General features: G+C 38.7%; 3 protein-coding genes across 5 annotated transcripts; 1 reads left to right on the top strand and 2 right to left on the bottom strand.

The window, feature by feature from the left end:
- The first annotated feature begins 1,012 nt into the window (after window positions 1-1,012).
- On the top strand, window positions 1,013-3,685 carry LOC145488020 (uncharacterized). Its single transcript, XM_081466783.1, has 4 exons — window positions 1,013-1,180; window positions 1,989-2,051; window positions 2,567-2,605; window positions 3,187-3,685. The coding sequence occupies exons 1-4, from the start codon at window positions 1,126-1,128 to the stop codon at window positions 3,486-3,488; spliced, it is 459 nt and encodes a 152-aa protein (XP_081322909.1). The 5' UTR covers window positions 1,013-1,125; the 3' UTR covers window positions 3,489-3,685.
- Window positions 3,686-5,406: 1,721 nt separating this feature from the next.
- On the bottom strand, window positions 5,407-12,002 carry LOC145487379 (uncharacterized). Of its 3 annotated transcripts, none has more exons than XM_081466142.1 (8): window positions 11,931-12,002; window positions 11,625-11,681; window positions 11,253-11,341; window positions 10,628-10,654; window positions 9,191-9,907; window positions 8,899-8,928; window positions 7,862-8,800; window positions 5,407-6,656 (listed from the first exon to the last, which is right to left on the bottom strand). In XM_081466142.1, exons 3-8 carry the CDS (start codon window positions 11,308-11,310, stop codon window positions 5,893-5,895), a joined length of 2,535 nt encoding a protein of 844 aa, XP_081322268.1. In that variant the 5' UTR covers window positions 11,311-11,341; window positions 11,625-11,681; window positions 11,931-12,002; the 3' UTR covers window positions 5,407-5,892. The 3 variants fall into 3 exon arrangements, with proteins under 3 accessions (XP_081322268.1, XP_081322269.1, XP_081322270.1); XM_081466144.1 differs by having other exon boundaries at window positions 5,409-6,656; window positions 9,191-9,622; XM_081466143.1 differs by lacking the exon at window positions 11,931-12,002 and having other exon boundaries at window positions 11,625-11,823.
- Window positions 12,003-12,720: 718 nt separating this feature from the next.
- Window positions 12,721-18,248, bottom strand: LOC145488011 (uncharacterized). The gene is made up of 3 exons (XM_081466774.1): window positions 17,781-18,248; window positions 16,996-17,113; window positions 12,721-16,387 (listed from the first exon to the last, which is right to left on the bottom strand). Exons 2-3 carry the CDS (start codon window positions 17,054-17,056, stop codon window positions 14,181-14,183), a joined length of 2,268 nt encoding a protein of 755 aa, XP_081322900.1. The 5' UTR covers window positions 17,057-17,113; window positions 17,781-18,248; the 3' UTR covers window positions 12,721-14,180.
- Window positions 18,249-18,779: the final 531 nt, after the last annotated feature.

The raw sequence follows: 18,779 nt of genomic DNA, 5'->3' as shown, positions 1-18,779 counted from the left end.
GCTAAATCATATTGTCTGACAGAACGTTCTAACGCTGACTGTTTTGAGTAATTATGATTACACAAGACAAAAAAAAAAATTTTTTTAAGCTCACGTCTGTTGGTTCAAGTGAATGATTATTGCTTTTACAAAATCAATGAGCATCGCTTTCGCATTCAGACGTCTTATCACTTTACCGATGGAGAAAACACTTTAGATCATATAACTTTAAGAAGAAGTATATTTATTATGGACAAAACATATTAATTTTATCCCAAAAAGGCATCAAAGAAGCTTGGATTATACAGATGAAGCAAATATAGGTGAACTATAGGAAATGCGTATGGGAAATACATGTTCAGGCCCAAAACATATGTCAGCAGGAAAAATTGAAACGTTTTGGGTTGGAACGCAAGGGAGTTGTTTGGGGAGCTGGGGATTGGTGCTTATATATATGAATAATGACAACAGGTTGAAGCAGGTATGACTGTAAGGTGTACCATAATAGAAACCAGGGTTCATACGCCCCCAATTGATAGCAAGTCAAATGGAAAAACGAGGGCCAAACCTAGACAGAACGACTTGCACCTTAGTTTGAGCTAAACAAGAACCAGTTAAGGGCAATAAAGCTCAAAAGTAACCAGAACAAAGAGAGAAAATCAGCAACTGGCTTGTGGTGGTGGCAAAACATTACGTCATATAAACTACGGGGTCTAAAAGTAGCCGGTATGTCGCAAAACGTAAAGGAAGGCATGACAGTGTTTGGGATTACGGTTATGTATTGAAAGCGACTACACTTCGATTAGACGAAGGAAAACGTTTTGGTAAGTGGAAGTACTTCTTTATGTCGTGTAACTGACATCATTTTTTGGTGGCAGGTAATTTGAATAAGTATCCGTTTTCCCTCTACTTACTTCAATCGGTTCAATTTAATTCAAAACTATCAATGCGTGATAGTTTCCGACCCATGAAGATTTGTTGTCGAGCACTAGCCAATGTTACAGTAGAGAAAAGGTTTTGGACAACGGTTTTACAAGTTTAAACACACGTATTTCGTTTCTTCATTTGATACTGGTTGTTATGTAAAGCTGATTTACTTTCGATTTAGGGTACAAAGATTGAGTTGCACGCCATGTTTACAAGGGAATGAAGTGGGTGGTCGTCACAGCAGTTATAGCTTGTCTGGAGGTGGTCGCCGCGGGTAAGATGAACGTACAATCAAGGCTAAACGCCTCATTGATCTTCTTTGTTCAAATGGACTTCCTAATCACAAGATTTTCGACGGGTGCTAAATCATGATAAAAATTCTTTTTAGAGAAGGACTAGCTACTTTATGGCGAGTTTCTTGCTTAGTTATACAAATTTTTGAACAATTTCTGCCCCAATGCTAGTATTCATTAAGTTGTTATCACGTAACAAAGTGAAAGTAGCGATTGACCACTGCAGGGGGTAGTGATAACTGGATCTAAAGTCTACCACAAGCACACCCGTTGTAGCTTACAAGATAACAAAATGTTTAGCCTGCGAAAAGAATCCCGGTTGGGTTTAGTGCGAGCTAGCCGAGTGTGGTCTATGGGGAACGGGGCTAGCCGAGAGCAGTCTGGTGACGAGGTGGAGCGCATTTTCCTCTACTCGCTTCGCGGAATTCTTTATTTCTCGCTAAACGGCTCACTTCGGTCGCCGGATTTTTGTTCCGCCTTCGCCGGGAGCCTGTTTGCAGGCTACAAAATGTTCTTATGCTGTTGCCAGCTTGTATGGCCCTTCATTTTACACATCGTGGGCACAAAGGATTATATAAATGCTTACATAGCAGAGAGAAATAATTTTCATCGAATGTCCATCCTCTCTTACGACTTGTGAAGTTTGTGTGACTGTCGAGATAACCTTAGCTGCGTCAGTTAACCAACGTTACATTTTTAGAAACCTAGCGTATTTTATATTTTTTTATTGGGTGTACCGTCATAATGTTTGGAAATAAGTAAAAAAACAAGACACATAATTATTTTTAGGTTCCAGTAGAAGAGCACAAAAACGCGAGATAAAAATCGACAGACAAAGACCGTGGGAATACGGTAAGTAGATAATCAACAGTAGCTACTGCCATCATCTCTAATTCTTAGAAAGTTGGACGCATATTCCAAAATTGTATTATGGCAGAATTTGTGAGGGTAAGATCGAACGTCAACTTGTATGTTGAGCAATATTTCAAATTATACCGATCAACCAAGTGCCCAGTAAATTTGACAGCATACACGAAGTAATTCCATTCTGGATATCAAGAAGTTGCAATTTAAAGTGTGTCGGCCAGGGCTCAAGAATTTAGATAAGTGAAACCTCTTAGCCTCCTGGTTGTTTGATCAAGCAAAACATACCCAAGAACTGTCTCATTCAATGAATTGCACTTGAAGAGGAACTTCGGTTGTAAAATGATCTTAAAAAAGTCCAGATTCAAGACTGAGTTGACGTTATGCTTTGTAGTGATTATACCATATACGAGTATCTTTTGTGAGCGTTTATTTCAAACGTAGAAAGCGCCAATTTTTCAGTTTTATAATTTAACAACCCCATATGATCAATTTTGTTACAGCTTGGCTAAAATATCTTCTGGGAGACCCTAAAGGAAATCGTAAGTAAAACTTGAAACTCCAGCTTCCCGGTAACTGTTATTTACAAGTTTATTGACTAGAAGCCAAAGATCAATATTGGTTTAGTTAAATGCAATCTACAAGTATAAAGGTTGATTCTGGTACAAAGTCATTTCGTGAGACACACTTTTGAGCAGGATTTTACTTGTAACTCAGGGGCGTAGCAACCATAAACGCAAGTACGCACTCGCGTATACCTCCAGAATTCCAGAAAAATATATGTATTCATTGACGAAAAGCGTCTTTAATAATGAAATGTGTTGGTTTGACAGTCTCTAGTCTCCTGTTAAATCCAATATCAGTTATCCTAAAGGTTTACTCATAAACAACATAAGTCACTAAATACTCAACGTTCTTCAATGCATTGATTTATGAAACTGTTCACTGGAAAACATGGGAAATGGCTTTAAAGATATCCTGAAGAAAACATTTCTTGGAGGGCATTCCCCCAAACCCTGTTAGGTGCGTGTTCCCCAAAGGAAAATGCACACTACGCCTTTGGAACTAAGGCCATTATATAACTGGAAGGTGCCTATTAATTGCGTGACATCCTTATTTGCAGCAAACACAGCAAAGGCCGTAATAGGGGAAAAGAGAACGACAAGATTGCATCGATTATGTTCAGGAAAAATTCAGTTACGCGATAAATGGACGAAAGATAATTCAATTTATGACAAAATCATATGCGGGATGTTTACAAGAAAAGACGAGTACAAGAAACACGAGGAGCACGTGGCAAGACTCTTATTGGGACAAACAGAGAAAAAGAGTTTAGACGAACAAAAGGATGAACTGATTAGAGCTGTCAATCGAATGGTGCACGCTGCTGGTCCTCTTCCTATTCTGAAGTTTAAAGGCGGATGATTGTGAATACGTTACTAATGATCACGTTGTTATAGAGGTTGTATATTCGTAGAATTGTTCAATTTTTAGTATTTTGTGAGCCAAAATGATATCATTTTAACACTGCTGATTTTTGTGGCATTACATCTTTATCCGGCCCGTCAGGCATAGTATAACAATTGCAACACAACATCCAGACATTTGATAATTCTACTATGAAGGCCACCAATAAATACAAAAGTGATATTTCGTCAACTTTGAAATTAGTCGATTGTAGGAAATGAACGTGTAAAACAAGAATATGATATTTTAAAAAAAAAATGCAGAAAAAGCAAATTAACTTGTTTCTAGAAATGAGTGTCCTTCCACGAAGAGTGAAAAGCAGGTAAATTAATGGTTCCATTCATTTTATTTAACTAGTGCTTGGTGGATCCACAGCTATTTCACTATGCTGTGATAACTTGTCTTCCGATTACAAGAGGGGGTGCAAATATATGACGAGGGTCTGAATGGGGTGTGCAAATGTCAGTTGTCAGTTAAAATGTCGTCTATTTGTTAGCTATATTTTGGGCCATTTGCCAGTTGTCATTTATGTGGCTGTTAATAATCTACTCAAGGTCTTTTAAAAATGGCTTTAACCTTTCCTAGTTGACCCCTTGCATAGAGGATACAGTCGAAACTCTCCAAAACGGCCACCTTGGGGACAATAGAGAGTTGGGACGCGTTTAAAGGGCTGTTGCCTTTATGGAGATGTGGCTGTTGTAGAGAGGTTAAATTAAGAGCGAATGTAAGGACCGTTTGTGACGATTCAACTGAAAGCATATAATTAAATGCAAAACCCTTAATGATTTTTTCCTTTACCCACCCCGTACCGCTTCGCATTGCGAATTTAAAGACCCAGTATTGACCATTAGGCTTTTCGCGCGTCTGTAATTGTTGTGGCGTACATGGTAGAGAGGTCTCTATTGTTTTCTGCAATGCTCACAGCGCGCAATGCATCCTGACTAAATCTGGGTCTTTAATCTCCCCCGTTTTTTGTTTCGCATGCGCGCTCGACAATCTTACGAGAAAGTAAAAGAGCTTTGAACAAACAGACTATGAAACTGTATTTTCCTGGTGTTGCGGATAGTAAAACAAAATATTTAAAAGATAACAATGCAAACTGACTCAAACCAAAACACAATAGCTAAATATAATTTTTCACGTTGTTATTGTAAGATAGTTTTGTGCTGGTATGTAGATTCGTTGGTATGCAGGTCATGTAATTATGCTAAGAAGTTAATATTTAAGGAGTCTCTCCGTTAGGAGTTGTCACTTCGACAGCATCTCCGCTTTTGATCAGTTCATTTTGGAAATTTTGTTTTAGTGAATTTCCGTGTTTTGTCTACTACGTTTATTGTGTTAATAACTACCCTAGGGCAATTTATGTCTGATCAATAAACGAGATGCCCCCTCCTATATGACTGACGTTTTCTTACATATACTTAGATAGAAATTATTTTGTTTTCGTTTCACTGCAGAGTGATTAGACAACAACTAACAATAGTTTCCACGACACCAAGAAGTAAAGGGTTTGTTAATTTGCTGTGGTCAGTCAACACCCTGACCATATTCATTACTAAGGGTTATACATATTAAAATACAAAGGTTAAAGTAATAACCTTTCCACCGAAAAAATTTTCAGTGAATTTCAAACGAATGACAATAGCTCAAGCCTTTTGTCAGTTGCCAGTATATCTGACTACAAACGTCAGTTTTCAGTTAAATTTTCAGGTATTTGTCAGTTGCATTTATTTTTTTCGCCGTTTGTCAGTTGTCACTTAACCTCATCCAGACCCTCATGATGCATCACAAAGGTTTACATGTAAGTTTTACTATTCCATTCTCAGGCAGCCATGGCGCAAGCGTTTCATTCATTTCTTGCCCATGCGGAAAATAGGAGTTTCAGTTATCGGACATAATAACAAGTCCCAATAGCTTTCATCCGTTCAATAAATTAAGAGAAAGAATCAGTTCTCAATGTAAATTTATTTATCATACAATGTAGATTTACATTCGAGGACAAGTAATTCTTCATTACATCCCTCCTACTACCCGTTTTAAGACAATTCCAACAAGCATGAACTAAAAGTGCCAATTTCGTCTTCTCGTTATGATCATGATACAGCAATGTTTCATGAAATATTCGTTCTATTATTAATAAAATATTTTGGTTACAGTGGAACTGGTCAAATGTAGTGTAACTTGTCACATACGTAGATGATGTTACGTTCTGGCAATTAAAAAAAACTATATACTAGGATTTCACAAAGCCTTAAAGTTCATTATGCCATTTTAATGTCTGTGATATCCTCAATAAGCAATTTCAAGTTTTCAGGTTTCTAACTTTAATGATACAACTTTCTGGTTGAGTGGTTAAACATATTTAAAGGGATTTATTTTTAACCTTCTTTGCGCTTTTCTTGGACTTTGTAATTTTAAATTTCTGGTAATGATGATTGTATTTTCCTTTAGCTCTGGTTTCAAACTCCCTTCTGAATAAGCCATTAGGCGTGTTACCCATACTTGTCATACCCGGATTACCTATCCCGGTGAATCCATCAATACCTTCCATTCCTCCTAATCCATTCATTCCATTGCCTTGTCCACCACCCATCATCCCTCCGTTCATTCCATCCATACTTGGCATTCCTCCCATTCCATCAATACCACCAGCTCTATCCATATTTCCCATATTTCCTAAGCCTTCTGGCATGTCATTCATTGGTCCCATACCTCCCAAGCCTTCAGGCATGTCGTTCATAGGACCACCATTTTCCATACCTCCAGGAATGGATTGCATTGGTCCCATGCCTCCTGGCATATCTTGCATTTGACCCATACCTCCCATTCTGTTCATACTTCCCATTCTACCCATCCCTCCCATCCCTCCCATCTTGTTCATGTCTCCCATTCCACCCATTCCATTCATAGCAGCCATACCGCCCATTCCTCCTCCCATTACTCCCATTCCTCCCATTCCCCCTCCACCTCCCATGTTTGGTCTTCCTCCCATTCCATGAGCGTTTTTCCAAGCACTGGTAAATTGGTTTTGCATCTGTTTTTCAATCCCTGCCATCGCCTGCTGTTGCATTTGTTTCATTGCAGAATTATAAAACATCTCAGGAGTTGCTGCATCAGTGTTCACACCTGCGAGATTATAATAACACGAAATTACTACTAACAGTGATTTTTAATCCACCAGAGATATAAGGGAATTTTTGACCTTCAACATTTGCCTCATTAGATGATCTAGATGATCTTTCTCCAAAAGTAATGACAAGCCTTGAATACTGAAGGGCCACACAGAATTTTCGAAATTTATGAGGGTCAATATCTCCTTCAATATTACTCCCAAAGAATTAAACATATCACCATTACTAAGCTCTTTAATTGTTTGTAAGAGTCAATCCGAATTGTCGAAAATGATCACTTCTCTGCACCATGCTAATGAGGCAAAATGTAAACAAGGATGCCAGCAACGATCGCCCCAGAGGGGTGTAGAAAGGTAATCTTGACGCTCGTCTTCACGATGAGACCTTAAATCGGCTCATTGAAAAATGTAAGCACGACACTCAAAACCCAAATAATTCGGACCTATAGAATACGGCTCTTCTAAAGTGCCTGCCGAGAGAAAAACAACGATGTAGCCGGTTTCTAGTGTTTATTTATTTAAACTTAAGTTACGTTTCCGCGCTGTTTTGTGACTAACAACAACGTAATCTGGTACCAAGGTACTTTAATTATCAGATTCGAGTAGCTACATGTAGGATAATTAGTCATTTGATTTTACGAATCCAAGATAAACTATGCTAAATATGCCGAAGATACAGTGTACATCATTTTCTAGGAACTATCGAAGGTATGCGGATCCTCCTACAAATAGAGTTGAGGAGAGTGAAAAATTCAGCTTAAGGGTTTTTATCGCAAAATCGTTTTTTTGTTTCGTGTCGGGGAGAACCTGTTGCTTTTAGTTTGAGCCAAATAGCAAGCCTTGAGAATAAGGTATTAGTAGTCTTTTGATACTTAAAGCCTCATGTTCGAAACCTAACACCCGTTTCACTACCCTAGTGATTATTGAGGAAAACCAACCATGGCGTCAAAGAAGGAAAGATGGTCTTGAATGTTTCAATAATAAAACTTAATTTTCAGTGTCCTGGTTTCCTTCTTTCGTCCAGTTGTCCCAAGAAGGTATGATCAAACCAAAACCTGTTTACGAGTTTTCAAACGAAGTACAGTGTTTTTTCTTGCATCTAATTAAGAACGTATTAACGCCGCTCAATCTCTGGGCATAATTAAGAATTGTCTCATGCAGGTTATACGGAGCTCTCAGTGATTCCTTTGGTGTTGTTTACCTGATGTTTTTCCTCGCTTCTCAGTCACATGTTTCTTTGATGCCACAGTTGGTTGTCTTTTGCTTCCTTTGCCTGTCTTATGGCTGATGTGTTTTATCTTTTCTTTCTTATTAAGCTTTCCGATTTTTGCTATTTTTGTTTTTCTATCATAAGGCGCATCGTAGCCGTCATCCATTTCGTTCTCCGGGCCTTCGTCGAAAGGTTCTTCAAAGTCAGCATGTTCATGGGTGGGAACTAAATATGGCTGGTCATCATCGTCGTCCAATCCCTCATTGTCAAAGTCCTCATCGTTGTCAAAGTAACGATGTCTATGAAAACGACGGAAGTAAGGAACTTCTCGATCCTCGTATCCTAATGGAACTTTATCTCGTCCAACTGCAGATTCGTCCACCATAGGAACCATTGGCCCCATAGGCCCCCTTAGCCCCATAGGCCCCCTTAGCTCTTCACCAAATCCTCTTGCGAAATAAGGATTGACATCGTTCAAGTATCCATCATTGCTCCTTAAGTTGTCCCTTTCATAGGCATTGTTAGCAAAGTTGTCCATCTCACCCATTCCTGCCATACGGTTGCCATACATTCCTGCCATTCCCATGTCTCCGATTCCTCCGAAGCCAGCCATTCCTCCCATACCTCCCATTCCACCCATACTGTCCATACCGCCCATGCCACCCATGCCATCCATTCCTCCTCCCATTCCTCCTTCCATACTTTGCATGCCACCCATACCTCCCATTCCACCCATACCTCCCATACCTCCCATTCCTCCCATACCTCCCATTCCACCCATTCCTCCCATTCCTCCCATGCCCGGCATTCCCTTGGCAGCCTGCATGGCAGCCTTGAACTGGTTTTGCATCTGTTCTTGTATAACTGACATAGCTTGCTGTTGCATTTGCTTGACCATGGGGTTGTCTGGCTCTTCAGAATCGTCTTTGTCTAAAATAAGAAAGTAACCCGGATTTTGATAAGAACTTCTCTTGTCTTAAAGAGAGTGACTAATACCTTAACAACTCAATTTGCTAGGAAATATATACCTTCTTGTTGACTTGGTGCTTCACTGGGTTCTGTGGAAAAATATAAAATGACGTTGGTGAATAACAAATAACTATTTACTATATAGTTTAAATTGCTTTCGATAAGTGAGAGCACGTTGAACAGAGAGTCAGCGCAATTCCTTCTTCTGACAAAGAATTGCTTTCCATGGATATCGTAATCACCACTGCAATCAAATTCATGGCATTTAGTTTTTTTTAGCAATAGAAAAGTATTTTTGTAGTTAAGCTACTTGGGAAACATAGTTAAAAAGATTTCGTCGACTCTTCTCACCATCAGGACTCTGAGGATGCGGTCCCTCGTCGCTTTCCGGGCCAGCCTTGTTATCATCAGACATCCCCACAGGCACAACAGGAGGTGCTTCTCCTTCAGCTCCACCCGGAGAGATCTTTAGATCGGGAGGAAGTTTAGGATGGTCTGGTCCAGCAGCAATTGCTGCATAAGGATCTGTTTTACCTTTGCTTAAATCTGCAGGTTCCATTGCAGAACCACTCCCACCCTCAGTATCTGTGTCACTGCTAAATGAATTGTTTCCACCTGCTGTAGTGTTGGGGAGAACTGCGCTGACTAATTTGTCGATTGCTTTGAGTGTTGTTGTAGCGTTCAAGTCTTTAAACTTAGTAGCATTCTTAATTCCATCTCTGACTTTGCTAAGTGGGACGCCCGTTGACACTCCTGGGTGGTTACTGTCTGGGTTCGATTGCGCTGCAAAATTCGTAAATTCCTTTCTATCAGGTATTACACTGCCGGGCTTTGTGCTTTTAAGTTTATGAAAGAGTCTTAGCAGGTTTTTATGAATGCTTGTCTGAAGGCTTTTGATTTTATTTTTGTCTTTCAATGCAGGGGCTTTGCTTTCTTCATCCTCTGAACAATCATCCTGTAGAGATGACTTCTTTACAACTCTCTCAGCTTCACCGGGATGAGGGATATGAGAATCACTGCCCTTTTGACGAGATTTACTGGACAGGCTGCGCACTTGATTAGCACAACCTACAAAATTTAGTTAAGACAGAATAAAAAAAGGAGTATCAGGAAAATAAACACGAATGGAAAGGGTAACGGCTTGGACCTGTTACTGAGTTGCCTATATGAAGAAAAATAAACTGTAACGACAAATTAGTTGGATGATTTTATTAATATTAGTTTTTGGTATAGCGCTTGTACTGTATTTTGACTACTACCTGTATGTGATGTAGCCAGAAATGCGAAAGAATGTACTTTGATGAGTAGACTACAACGTGATATTATATTATGTCAATCTAATAACAGAGCAGCCTAAGAACAGTTCGAAGAAGAGATTTATGCTATGGAAGCATCAAGACTTTTTTGGCAACCCCATCACATACAGCTATACTGAAACATTCCGATCTATGATCTGATCAAGTAAATCTACCAGGAAACGATTATTTCAATGTTGATTGTTTCAGTCAGAAGAGTTACACTGTACAGTAAATTCCTCCCTCTATGTCAGTTTGTTGCGCACTGATTTAATTGGAAGGTGGATGGGGAAGTCTCTAATGGACTAAGTAGTCTATTACGGACTTCCCTGAAAGGGATCTTTCACATGGGAGAGCAAATCTCGCCTGGTGATAATGGTCCGTTAATCACTTCTCAGCAGGGTTTTAGATAAAACATGTACCTCAGCTATTAATTTAATTACTTAAAACATGGAAATTCTGGTTCCTATTGTACGGCAAAACGTTTTTATACCTTTTGACGGTCTGCCACAAATAAGGTCTGCAAGTAGAGCAAAAAGGAATCATTTCAACTTGTACGTTTTAAACAGCTAAAATAGAATATAGCTACAATCCGACTGCTGCTCCTTGAACTGGATTTACAACTGATATTGTGCATATAGCTTTAAGGATTAAATTAACGGGTGTGATAGGTAAGATCAAAATTTGCAATTGTAGTGTAATGGATAACTGGCCGTGGATTTAAAAGGACGAGAAAGTCTATAAGAAAAGGAAAGTAGTCTATTACAGAAAATTGAGGAATGGAATAGCTACTTTGGTAGTTTTTGAAGTCGTGATTTTACTCAGCAGATGAGCATTTCTTTGGCTGGTAACTCTTTATCAAAGGTAGATAGGACTTTAATTCATGAAGAAGTATTTTTGGGTTTGGAATTAGTTCTTCATATTAGTCTGTATCTGAGTGATAAACTACTGTTATATTCACGTCCAACAGTTATATACTTTTTCTCGTTGAGTGCCCTTCTCTGGGATGTCGCTTTTTCGTTTCAGTCGCTTATATTATAAAGAACCAATTGACACCTGATGCCTCTTTTAACGCACCAATACCTTTGTTTTGAAAATAGCTGGTACCAGTTCCTTACCTGTAAACAAAATGACTGTCAAAAGTAGCGACAGGAACATTGGGCGTTTTCTTGTCATTCTTCAATTCCTTGCATCTGCTTTAGAAAGGCTGAGAAAAAAAGTAAAGGACAAAATACTTTACGATGTGTCTACTGTAATATCACTGACCACCTAAATGACACCAAAACAAACATCCGAATACATGATATGACAAGTATTAGCGAGACAAACGTAAGGCCAAGAAACCAGAATACATCTCGAATCCCAGATCAAAGAAAACTCCAGGTCATTTATTAACGGAGAAATAAGTAAATTTAATTTAAAAAGGCAGCATACAAGTTCATCGTAACATGATTATCTTGCCTGCAATGTTTATATCATTACAGGTTTACCTTCGCTTTCGGAATTGCTTTTGTTGACGTGTTTTTATCGTAGCTTTTTAACTTAACCTAACCATAAGACAAGAATAAAAACGAAATCGTTCGCTTCAGCGTTTGCACTGTGTTACAAGATATAATTAACATTATTTACGTTTTAAACGAAACTTACTATAACTCTCAAAGGATGTCAAAATATTATCACCAAAGACGCTCCAAATAAAACCTTATCAAAACAATTATTTAATGGTAAGTCATCATAAACTAGGAGGACTAAAGTAAAGGGGATTATCTAAGACAGTTGGGTCATATGCAACTTACCGCAGGTTGAGGTACTCTTGACGATATTGGTGAAAGAAGTCTGCACCCAAATCACCAGAGATCAAATCTCGGCTGCTGATGTAAGAATAAAATATTTTGCTAACCCGGATCATAAAATTGCAGTTATTGACCAATTAAATATTTACATTAACAGTCCAAAATATTTTTCGTCTGTTGTTAGGGACATACGATTTGATGGTAGATTTAAAGTAGAAAAGTACATTTGGCTAAAAGTTTGTTCCAAGCTAAATCACTCAAAATTGATGTGATAGATAGGCTAAATATAATTTTTCCTTCTCCGACTCAGGTAAAGCACTACCAGAAGGTTAAAGGTCTCATTGGTCTCATGTGCTAAATGAACTATTTGAAGTATTGAACCATTAAATTTGTGTTTTTGAGGTTAATGAAGGCAGGCATTAACCTCAATTGGGTCGCACAATTAATACCTGCTGATCCAACTCTAGTGCACTGCTAATATAAATTGCATGTCTCGAAAAAGAATCAAAAAACAAACCTAACATTGCGGTAGGAGACAGAAGGAAATTTCAATTCAATTCACTATGCCATAGTAATGTCTAGTGTGATATTTCAGAATTCAACCAATTCCTCTTTGAATGGCCACCACTGCTCCTGACATAATTTACATTTACCAGATCGCTACGTATCTAAGAGTTGCGCTGACAATCCTTAGATAAAGCTCTATTTACATTTATGAGTTTTCTTTAATTTTATGGCAAATGAATAATGCCCTGACTATCCATCATTCGTTTTCAATAATTGGCTTATTATTTAAATAAATAACTTCGATGGTCCGTGAAGTTTCATATTGCAAGCATGATCTCGTTACCGTAACATACCGAGGAGAAAAGACCTGAAGAGGAAAAGGGGGGAGCAAGCGGGGCTAAATAGAGGTTACGGAAAATGAAAACAGGAATTATAACACTCAACATTCGTGGATCAGTTGGTTTCCTTATTATGTGTTTTTGGATAACACATCTGGTCATTTCAGGGCCTATTGTAGGAGAAAGCCAACAAAATACTGATTGGGGTGAAGTGATGGTGTGGTATTATAGGAAAATTCATTACCTGATGAGGGAATTCCACGTTAAATTTCACGCGGAAAACCGCTATCACATGAATCGCGAAGCGATGAGTGCGATATTGGTTTTTCAAGTGAAATTTAACGTGGAATTCACGAGTCAGGTTATGAATTTTCCATGGATCGCATAGCCTTCTTTTAATTCTTTTAATTCTTCTTTCATTTAAGTCTAGTCTGTGTGAATATGTTGCAATATTCAACGTGTTTCGCTTTCAAGAGTCGCAATTCCACGCTGAATATCTCGCCTAAGTAACCAAACAGGGTGCAAGAATTCTCTGAGCTATGCGATTCTACCTGCAATAGACTAGCATACCATTCGGGGGAAGTAGCAGTATTCAACTGCTGACACCGATGAGCCAACTTGTTCAATTTATTTTCTTTATTTCTATATATTTGTTATTTGAAGACTCTTTCAACATGTTCAACTTATTTCTATTTTAAATTTAATAGACTAGGGTAAGGGTAAGCCTGAGACAATTCAAGAAAAGGCATTAAAAACAAAAAACAATGACTATCACAGAATAAAATTTTATTTCAGGCATTATACTAGAAATCATCGATCCGCGCCGGGATTAGCTTAATTCAGGTTAATGGCTAATAAACCCTCGCCAGGTATAAATTATGATAATACTATTTACTTAGAAAAAACAAACAAACAAACAAATATCATTTTAAGGCGGAGTACTTTGAATATCATGCATCTGCTATTTTCAGTTTCTTAATTATCTGAAGATGACAGTAAGCGAGGGACGTTACACTGATATTGATAGATACTAAACAATCAGGCATTTTTTGAAAGAAGAAATGTCATTAAAGCCATTAACGGTTAGGTAACCGTTTTGATTAATTCAGGAAACACGTGGACTCTTCTTCTAGTAAGCCGCTCTCTGACAACCAACATTAATCTCTCGTCAAAGATCATCTACTCTGATTATGAATTATAATTGATTTTTTTTTACAATATTTGTGACTAGAACAACGGATATCCTTTATTTTTTGCGGAATTGGCCCTTTTAACTTTCTCAGTAATAATTGCTCCAAATAGCAACCTGAGATTGGCGTTATGATTTAGGACCCGGTTTTTTCACATGCGCCTGTTAATACGTTACAAAACCCTGCCTTCAGTTATCTGTTAACCGTATGCCAAAAGTTCAATTTTTGTAATGAGTCTTCCTTTTTCGTTCTCTTCTTTGGCTAAGGGGTTTTGCGATCTTCCGAAAGGTTTTATGTCTGTTTGTTCTGAAGGAATTTGAAACCAAGTACATATTGAACTGCTTTTCCTCGGTATTACCATCACCAGAGTTTTCTCCACTCGTTTCAGTTGTGGAATAAATGTTTTTATTATTGAACGCTTTGTCTTTTTTAGACGTAGTTATGGCGACTCCACTAGATTCTGCGCTTCCAGACTGTTCTGACCTCGCTGAGCTGATTCTGCTACGAAGGCTTAAAGAACTTTCCCCCACTGCGTCGGCCTCCAAATCGCCTTGACTATGGTCGTGATAGAACTTTTTCTCTGCTTCTTCATCACTATCCTTGAAATCGCCATAGTCTTCCGTGTTGTAAGAGTCTTCTACTCCGTCTTGTTCTGGAGTTTCGCGAATGGCTCCTTCCTCATCAAATGCCCCATCTCCCCCACCCTTAACAGTTCCAATTGTATGGCCCATTAATGCGTCGTACATCTCATCCTGTTGGGCTGCCACTTTTTCCTCAAGGTGAGCTGCCTCTTCAAACTTTTTCTGGGCCTCCGATGTTTGTTTCTGATTGTCTCCTTCGCCAGTGGATGGGCTGCTTGCAGTGTTTATTGGAGACTGACTCAGTGGAGAATGAATTGGACTTGCAGCTGTGGGCTGACTAGTGATCTTAGAATTTTTTGCGTCGCTTGCTTGACCTGCAGTCAAAGGACCATTTGGAGTTGTTTTATTCAACATCTCGTGAATCTTATTGAAGAACTCATTCTCTGCTTTATAGAGTTCTTGTCGTGCTAGGAATGCTTTAACCAACTTTTGCGCTGTACCAAAAGCCTTTCGCGCCGCAAGACGTTCTTTAGACAAAATGACTGGCCGAAGATGTTGCTTCTGTAGTTGTTGTTGTTGTTGTTCCTGTGCTGCATTTGCAAAGAATAACTGCTGCCCCTTTTGCTGCTCCTTTGTCGGATTCAGGTGTTGGACTGCACTTGACTGCTGAAGAGAAATATTTTGCGCACTTTGTTCCTTAGTATTTGATTGTTGGGTGTTCCGGTTTAAGTTTGTAGCGTTGTTTTCCCGTGAACTTGATGAATCCGCACCTGTCAAGTTCTTTAAAACACTAAGATGGGCAGCCTTCAATATATTGGTTATAAACGAAGTGTAGTTTTCGAGAAGAGCCTGGGTGTCACCGACTGGCTTTCCTTTGCCGGGATTCATGTTTGAATCCACAGAAGAATTGGCTGTTGAGGGAGAAAGTTTTTGCATTAAGCTGCTTTGCTCTTCGTTTCTTAATTTCTGAAATGGGATATCACTGATGAGAATGCCAGCTTTTTCTTTAGTGTAGTTTGCTTGTTTTAGTTCCTGTAAAAGAATATTCTTTAAGATCTTTAATTGCACTGCATCCTGTTTTGATCGATTAACTTTCGTATTGGTTTGGGAGGTTTTAGGGATCATTTTGATGGGGTTTGTTTCTTGATCGACAGTTTTTGTCTTATTTCTTTCCATTTTCTCGGCCTCTCGGACAGCCATTTCAAGCAGAGCTACAGCATTAGTCAATTTAGTGTTATTCAAGTGACCAATCTCTGAAGTGGTTGTCGGATCCTGCCCAACGGTATCCCAGACAATTTGCTTTGCTCTCGCAAACGCTGCTCTTGTTACATCCGGATCAAATGGCTTCCCATGTTCAACGATGCTTCTCAGTTCTGGAAATAATGGAAAAGAATCCGTCACCATGACTTCGTCGTCACCTTTTAGGGTAGCGTTTGCAGGTTTAACTGTTTTTGTCAGTCTATTTGTCTTGTCTTGAGATCTTGACATATCGTCCAGTTGGTTATTGACTCTTTCGAGAAATCGAACAGTTTCTTTAAATGTGTTTGCTGTATTGAATAAGCGAGCTGTCTTGTTTCTGAGACTACCGGGGAGTTGCATAGATAGTTTGTTAAATCCCTCGGCTAATTTGAAAACAGAGGCAAGGCCACCCTTGTGTCGATGTCGGTGTCCACGGTGGTGGTGACGGGTCGGGGGAATTTCCGGTCTCATAACCACTCTGATTACGTTTGGAACTCTTCTGACAGCAGATGCTAGATTCGACGATTTTCCACCAGATTCCATCTCACGCATAGCATCAGCGAGAAAATCCCGTTTGTCATCGCTTTCCTTTGGCTTGGCGTTCCCTAATTGAATGAGTAACACAGAGTGGTCATGAGTTTGAATCACTTTAGTCTATTACGGATTTGAATACAACTTGCTTTTTACAGCGGCATGGTAGCACAGTTGGTAGGGCAAACTGCTGTGCGGTTTGTGGTTACTACCTGATTTATTGCATGCACGCCCACGAGACTGAAGGTTCATCATAATGTGTTTCATTTCGCTTCCTGTTTTTGAATGCCATCTTAGGTATATACACTCTTGTGGTTTAAAAGAATTTGCTAACCAATATGCTTCCGGGACTAAACTTTGTTTGAAGAATTCAAAACAAATATTGCAGCTTCCTCTTTACCTATAAATACACATATCGTTTGCTATTTCCTTATTTGTGACTTATATTCTGAAGTTATTTAAATTAAAGCGGTATCACAGTAATTCTTACTTGGTGATTTGGAATAACATTATATTCCATGGTTGTTGACACAAATGGTAACAAACATTCACTACAGTCAGTGCAATCATGCAGTTAATTGGTGCAACTGATTAGTAAACACCGCGATTTGCGATACAATCAAGGACTTCTAGCGATAAATTTTATTTGAAAGAGCATACAAAGCATTCTGTAAACTCTTACCTGAATGGAAAGCACAAATTGTTGGTAGAAATATTACAAGGGCGAGCGACAATACTCTCATGTCTGTGTTATCCGCTTCACATTCAGTGAGGTTACATTTGTCTTCAGTTGACTACAACTGAAAGAAAAGAAAATGTGCAAGAGTACAACAGGTAATGGAGTTAAAATTCAGTTAACCAGAAGAAAGCTACGAGAAAAGCTGTAAAGAAAAGAAAAGCCTTCTTGTAGGAATGAAAAATGAAGATAACGAGAGCAATCGAAGCCATCCATGTATGAAATCGGCAGGTGGTTAGCTCAAATTTCCTTTCGCTGTAAAAATATCACCTGTTATCTTGTTAATCTTGTCCTTGCTTCAGTATCAAAGCGATAAACCCAAATTACAAGTAAAGGCAATTTAATTTAAATTTTCTGTTTCATATGGGAGTGACTATACAAAAGCACCTCTTTTTAATATCCTTCGTTTGTCTGCCTTGATCCGCAAGTTCGGAATTTGGTGGCAGTATAGTTATTTTTCGAAAATTGTGAATCATGTTTCTATGTTTCTTAAAGGATAATGCGTGTCCCTAAAACAAACCAGCAACAAATGAACGTCGGAGTGTTGACCAGACAAAACAAATGATTCTCGCCAGGTAATATGACTGAGCAAAATTACTGTGGTGGGGTGGCGACAGAGTAATATTCAATAACAAATAACAATAAATTAACTGTTAGTGACAGTTTAGCCTTTATCCGGTCATTCATCAATTGATGAGAAAAATGTTGTTCAATTTGAACATTGACCTTACCTTTAGCCCTTTTATTCATCAGCTTATCATAAAAGTCCTTTCCCGTCCGTTAGCCATATTTTTCAGACAGTCACTTTGGGATGATGTAATGCGGACCCCGACAAAGGTCACGTTGCCTCACTTATAACCGCTGTGCGCGGCCATGCTTATGACCTGAATCTCATTTTAAATCTACCATGTAGTTCTACCTGCGTGCAGATGCGTGAATTCGCAGCGGTAAGTGCGTCCTTTGGATCCGTTTAATTAAGGTGGCTGTTATTCATTAACTCGGATAGAAATAAACAGCTGGGAGACTGGGAAGGAACTATAGTTTTAGACTCTTGCTGGGATCTAAGTTGTTAGTCATATTCAGACACGGAACAAATAATTAAGGAAACAAATTGAATGGAGCGTTGTTAGGGGTTTTTTTATTGTTTGTTCTACAGTTTTGAGTTTGAGTATTCTCAAACCTGAACTGCGCGCACAAAACATAAGCAGTGAAAAACACTTTTATACAAAAAAGGAAAGTACTTGTTAACTTTTTATCCTGGGTTGGCGTTAACCGACTTTCGAACAACCCGGCCCAGTGTTCCATATTATTTTGGTCTCTTGTAGTTCAAGAATCCTTCTAACTTTTTGTTTTTTCTTTACAATACAAAAACTTACAGTACTTACTTACAATGTGCGATACTTAAGCTACTAACAATACTATACTCTACTTACAAAACAGTACTTACTTACAATGTGGGATACGCTACTAGCAATACTATACTATACTTACAATACAACACTTACTGTTAAATTTACCTTCTAACTTTATTAGTAACAATCTTGAAGCACGATGCGTAGTTAACAATTATTTCTAGAGCGCATGCTGGACCGCCAACGAGGCCTGTGCTCGCCAAGTCGGCTATAATTATCTATGACGGGCGAGTGAAATACTTGGTTCATTCAAAACAACCCCAAACATCGGTAGATCTTCCAAATTTTTGTAGAGCCGCATTTATCGAACATGGTAGT

This window comes from Orbicella franksi, chromosome 5 (assembly GCF_964199315.1).
Source record: "Orbicella franksi chromosome 5, jaOrbFran1.1, whole genome shotgun sequence".
Classification (NCBI taxonomy): Eukaryota; Metazoa; Cnidaria; class Anthozoa; order Scleractinia; family Merulinidae; genus Orbicella; species Orbicella franksi.
The sequence above is the reverse complement of the archived record's forward strand: the minus strand, read 5'-3'. Positions and strand labels throughout refer to the sequence as shown.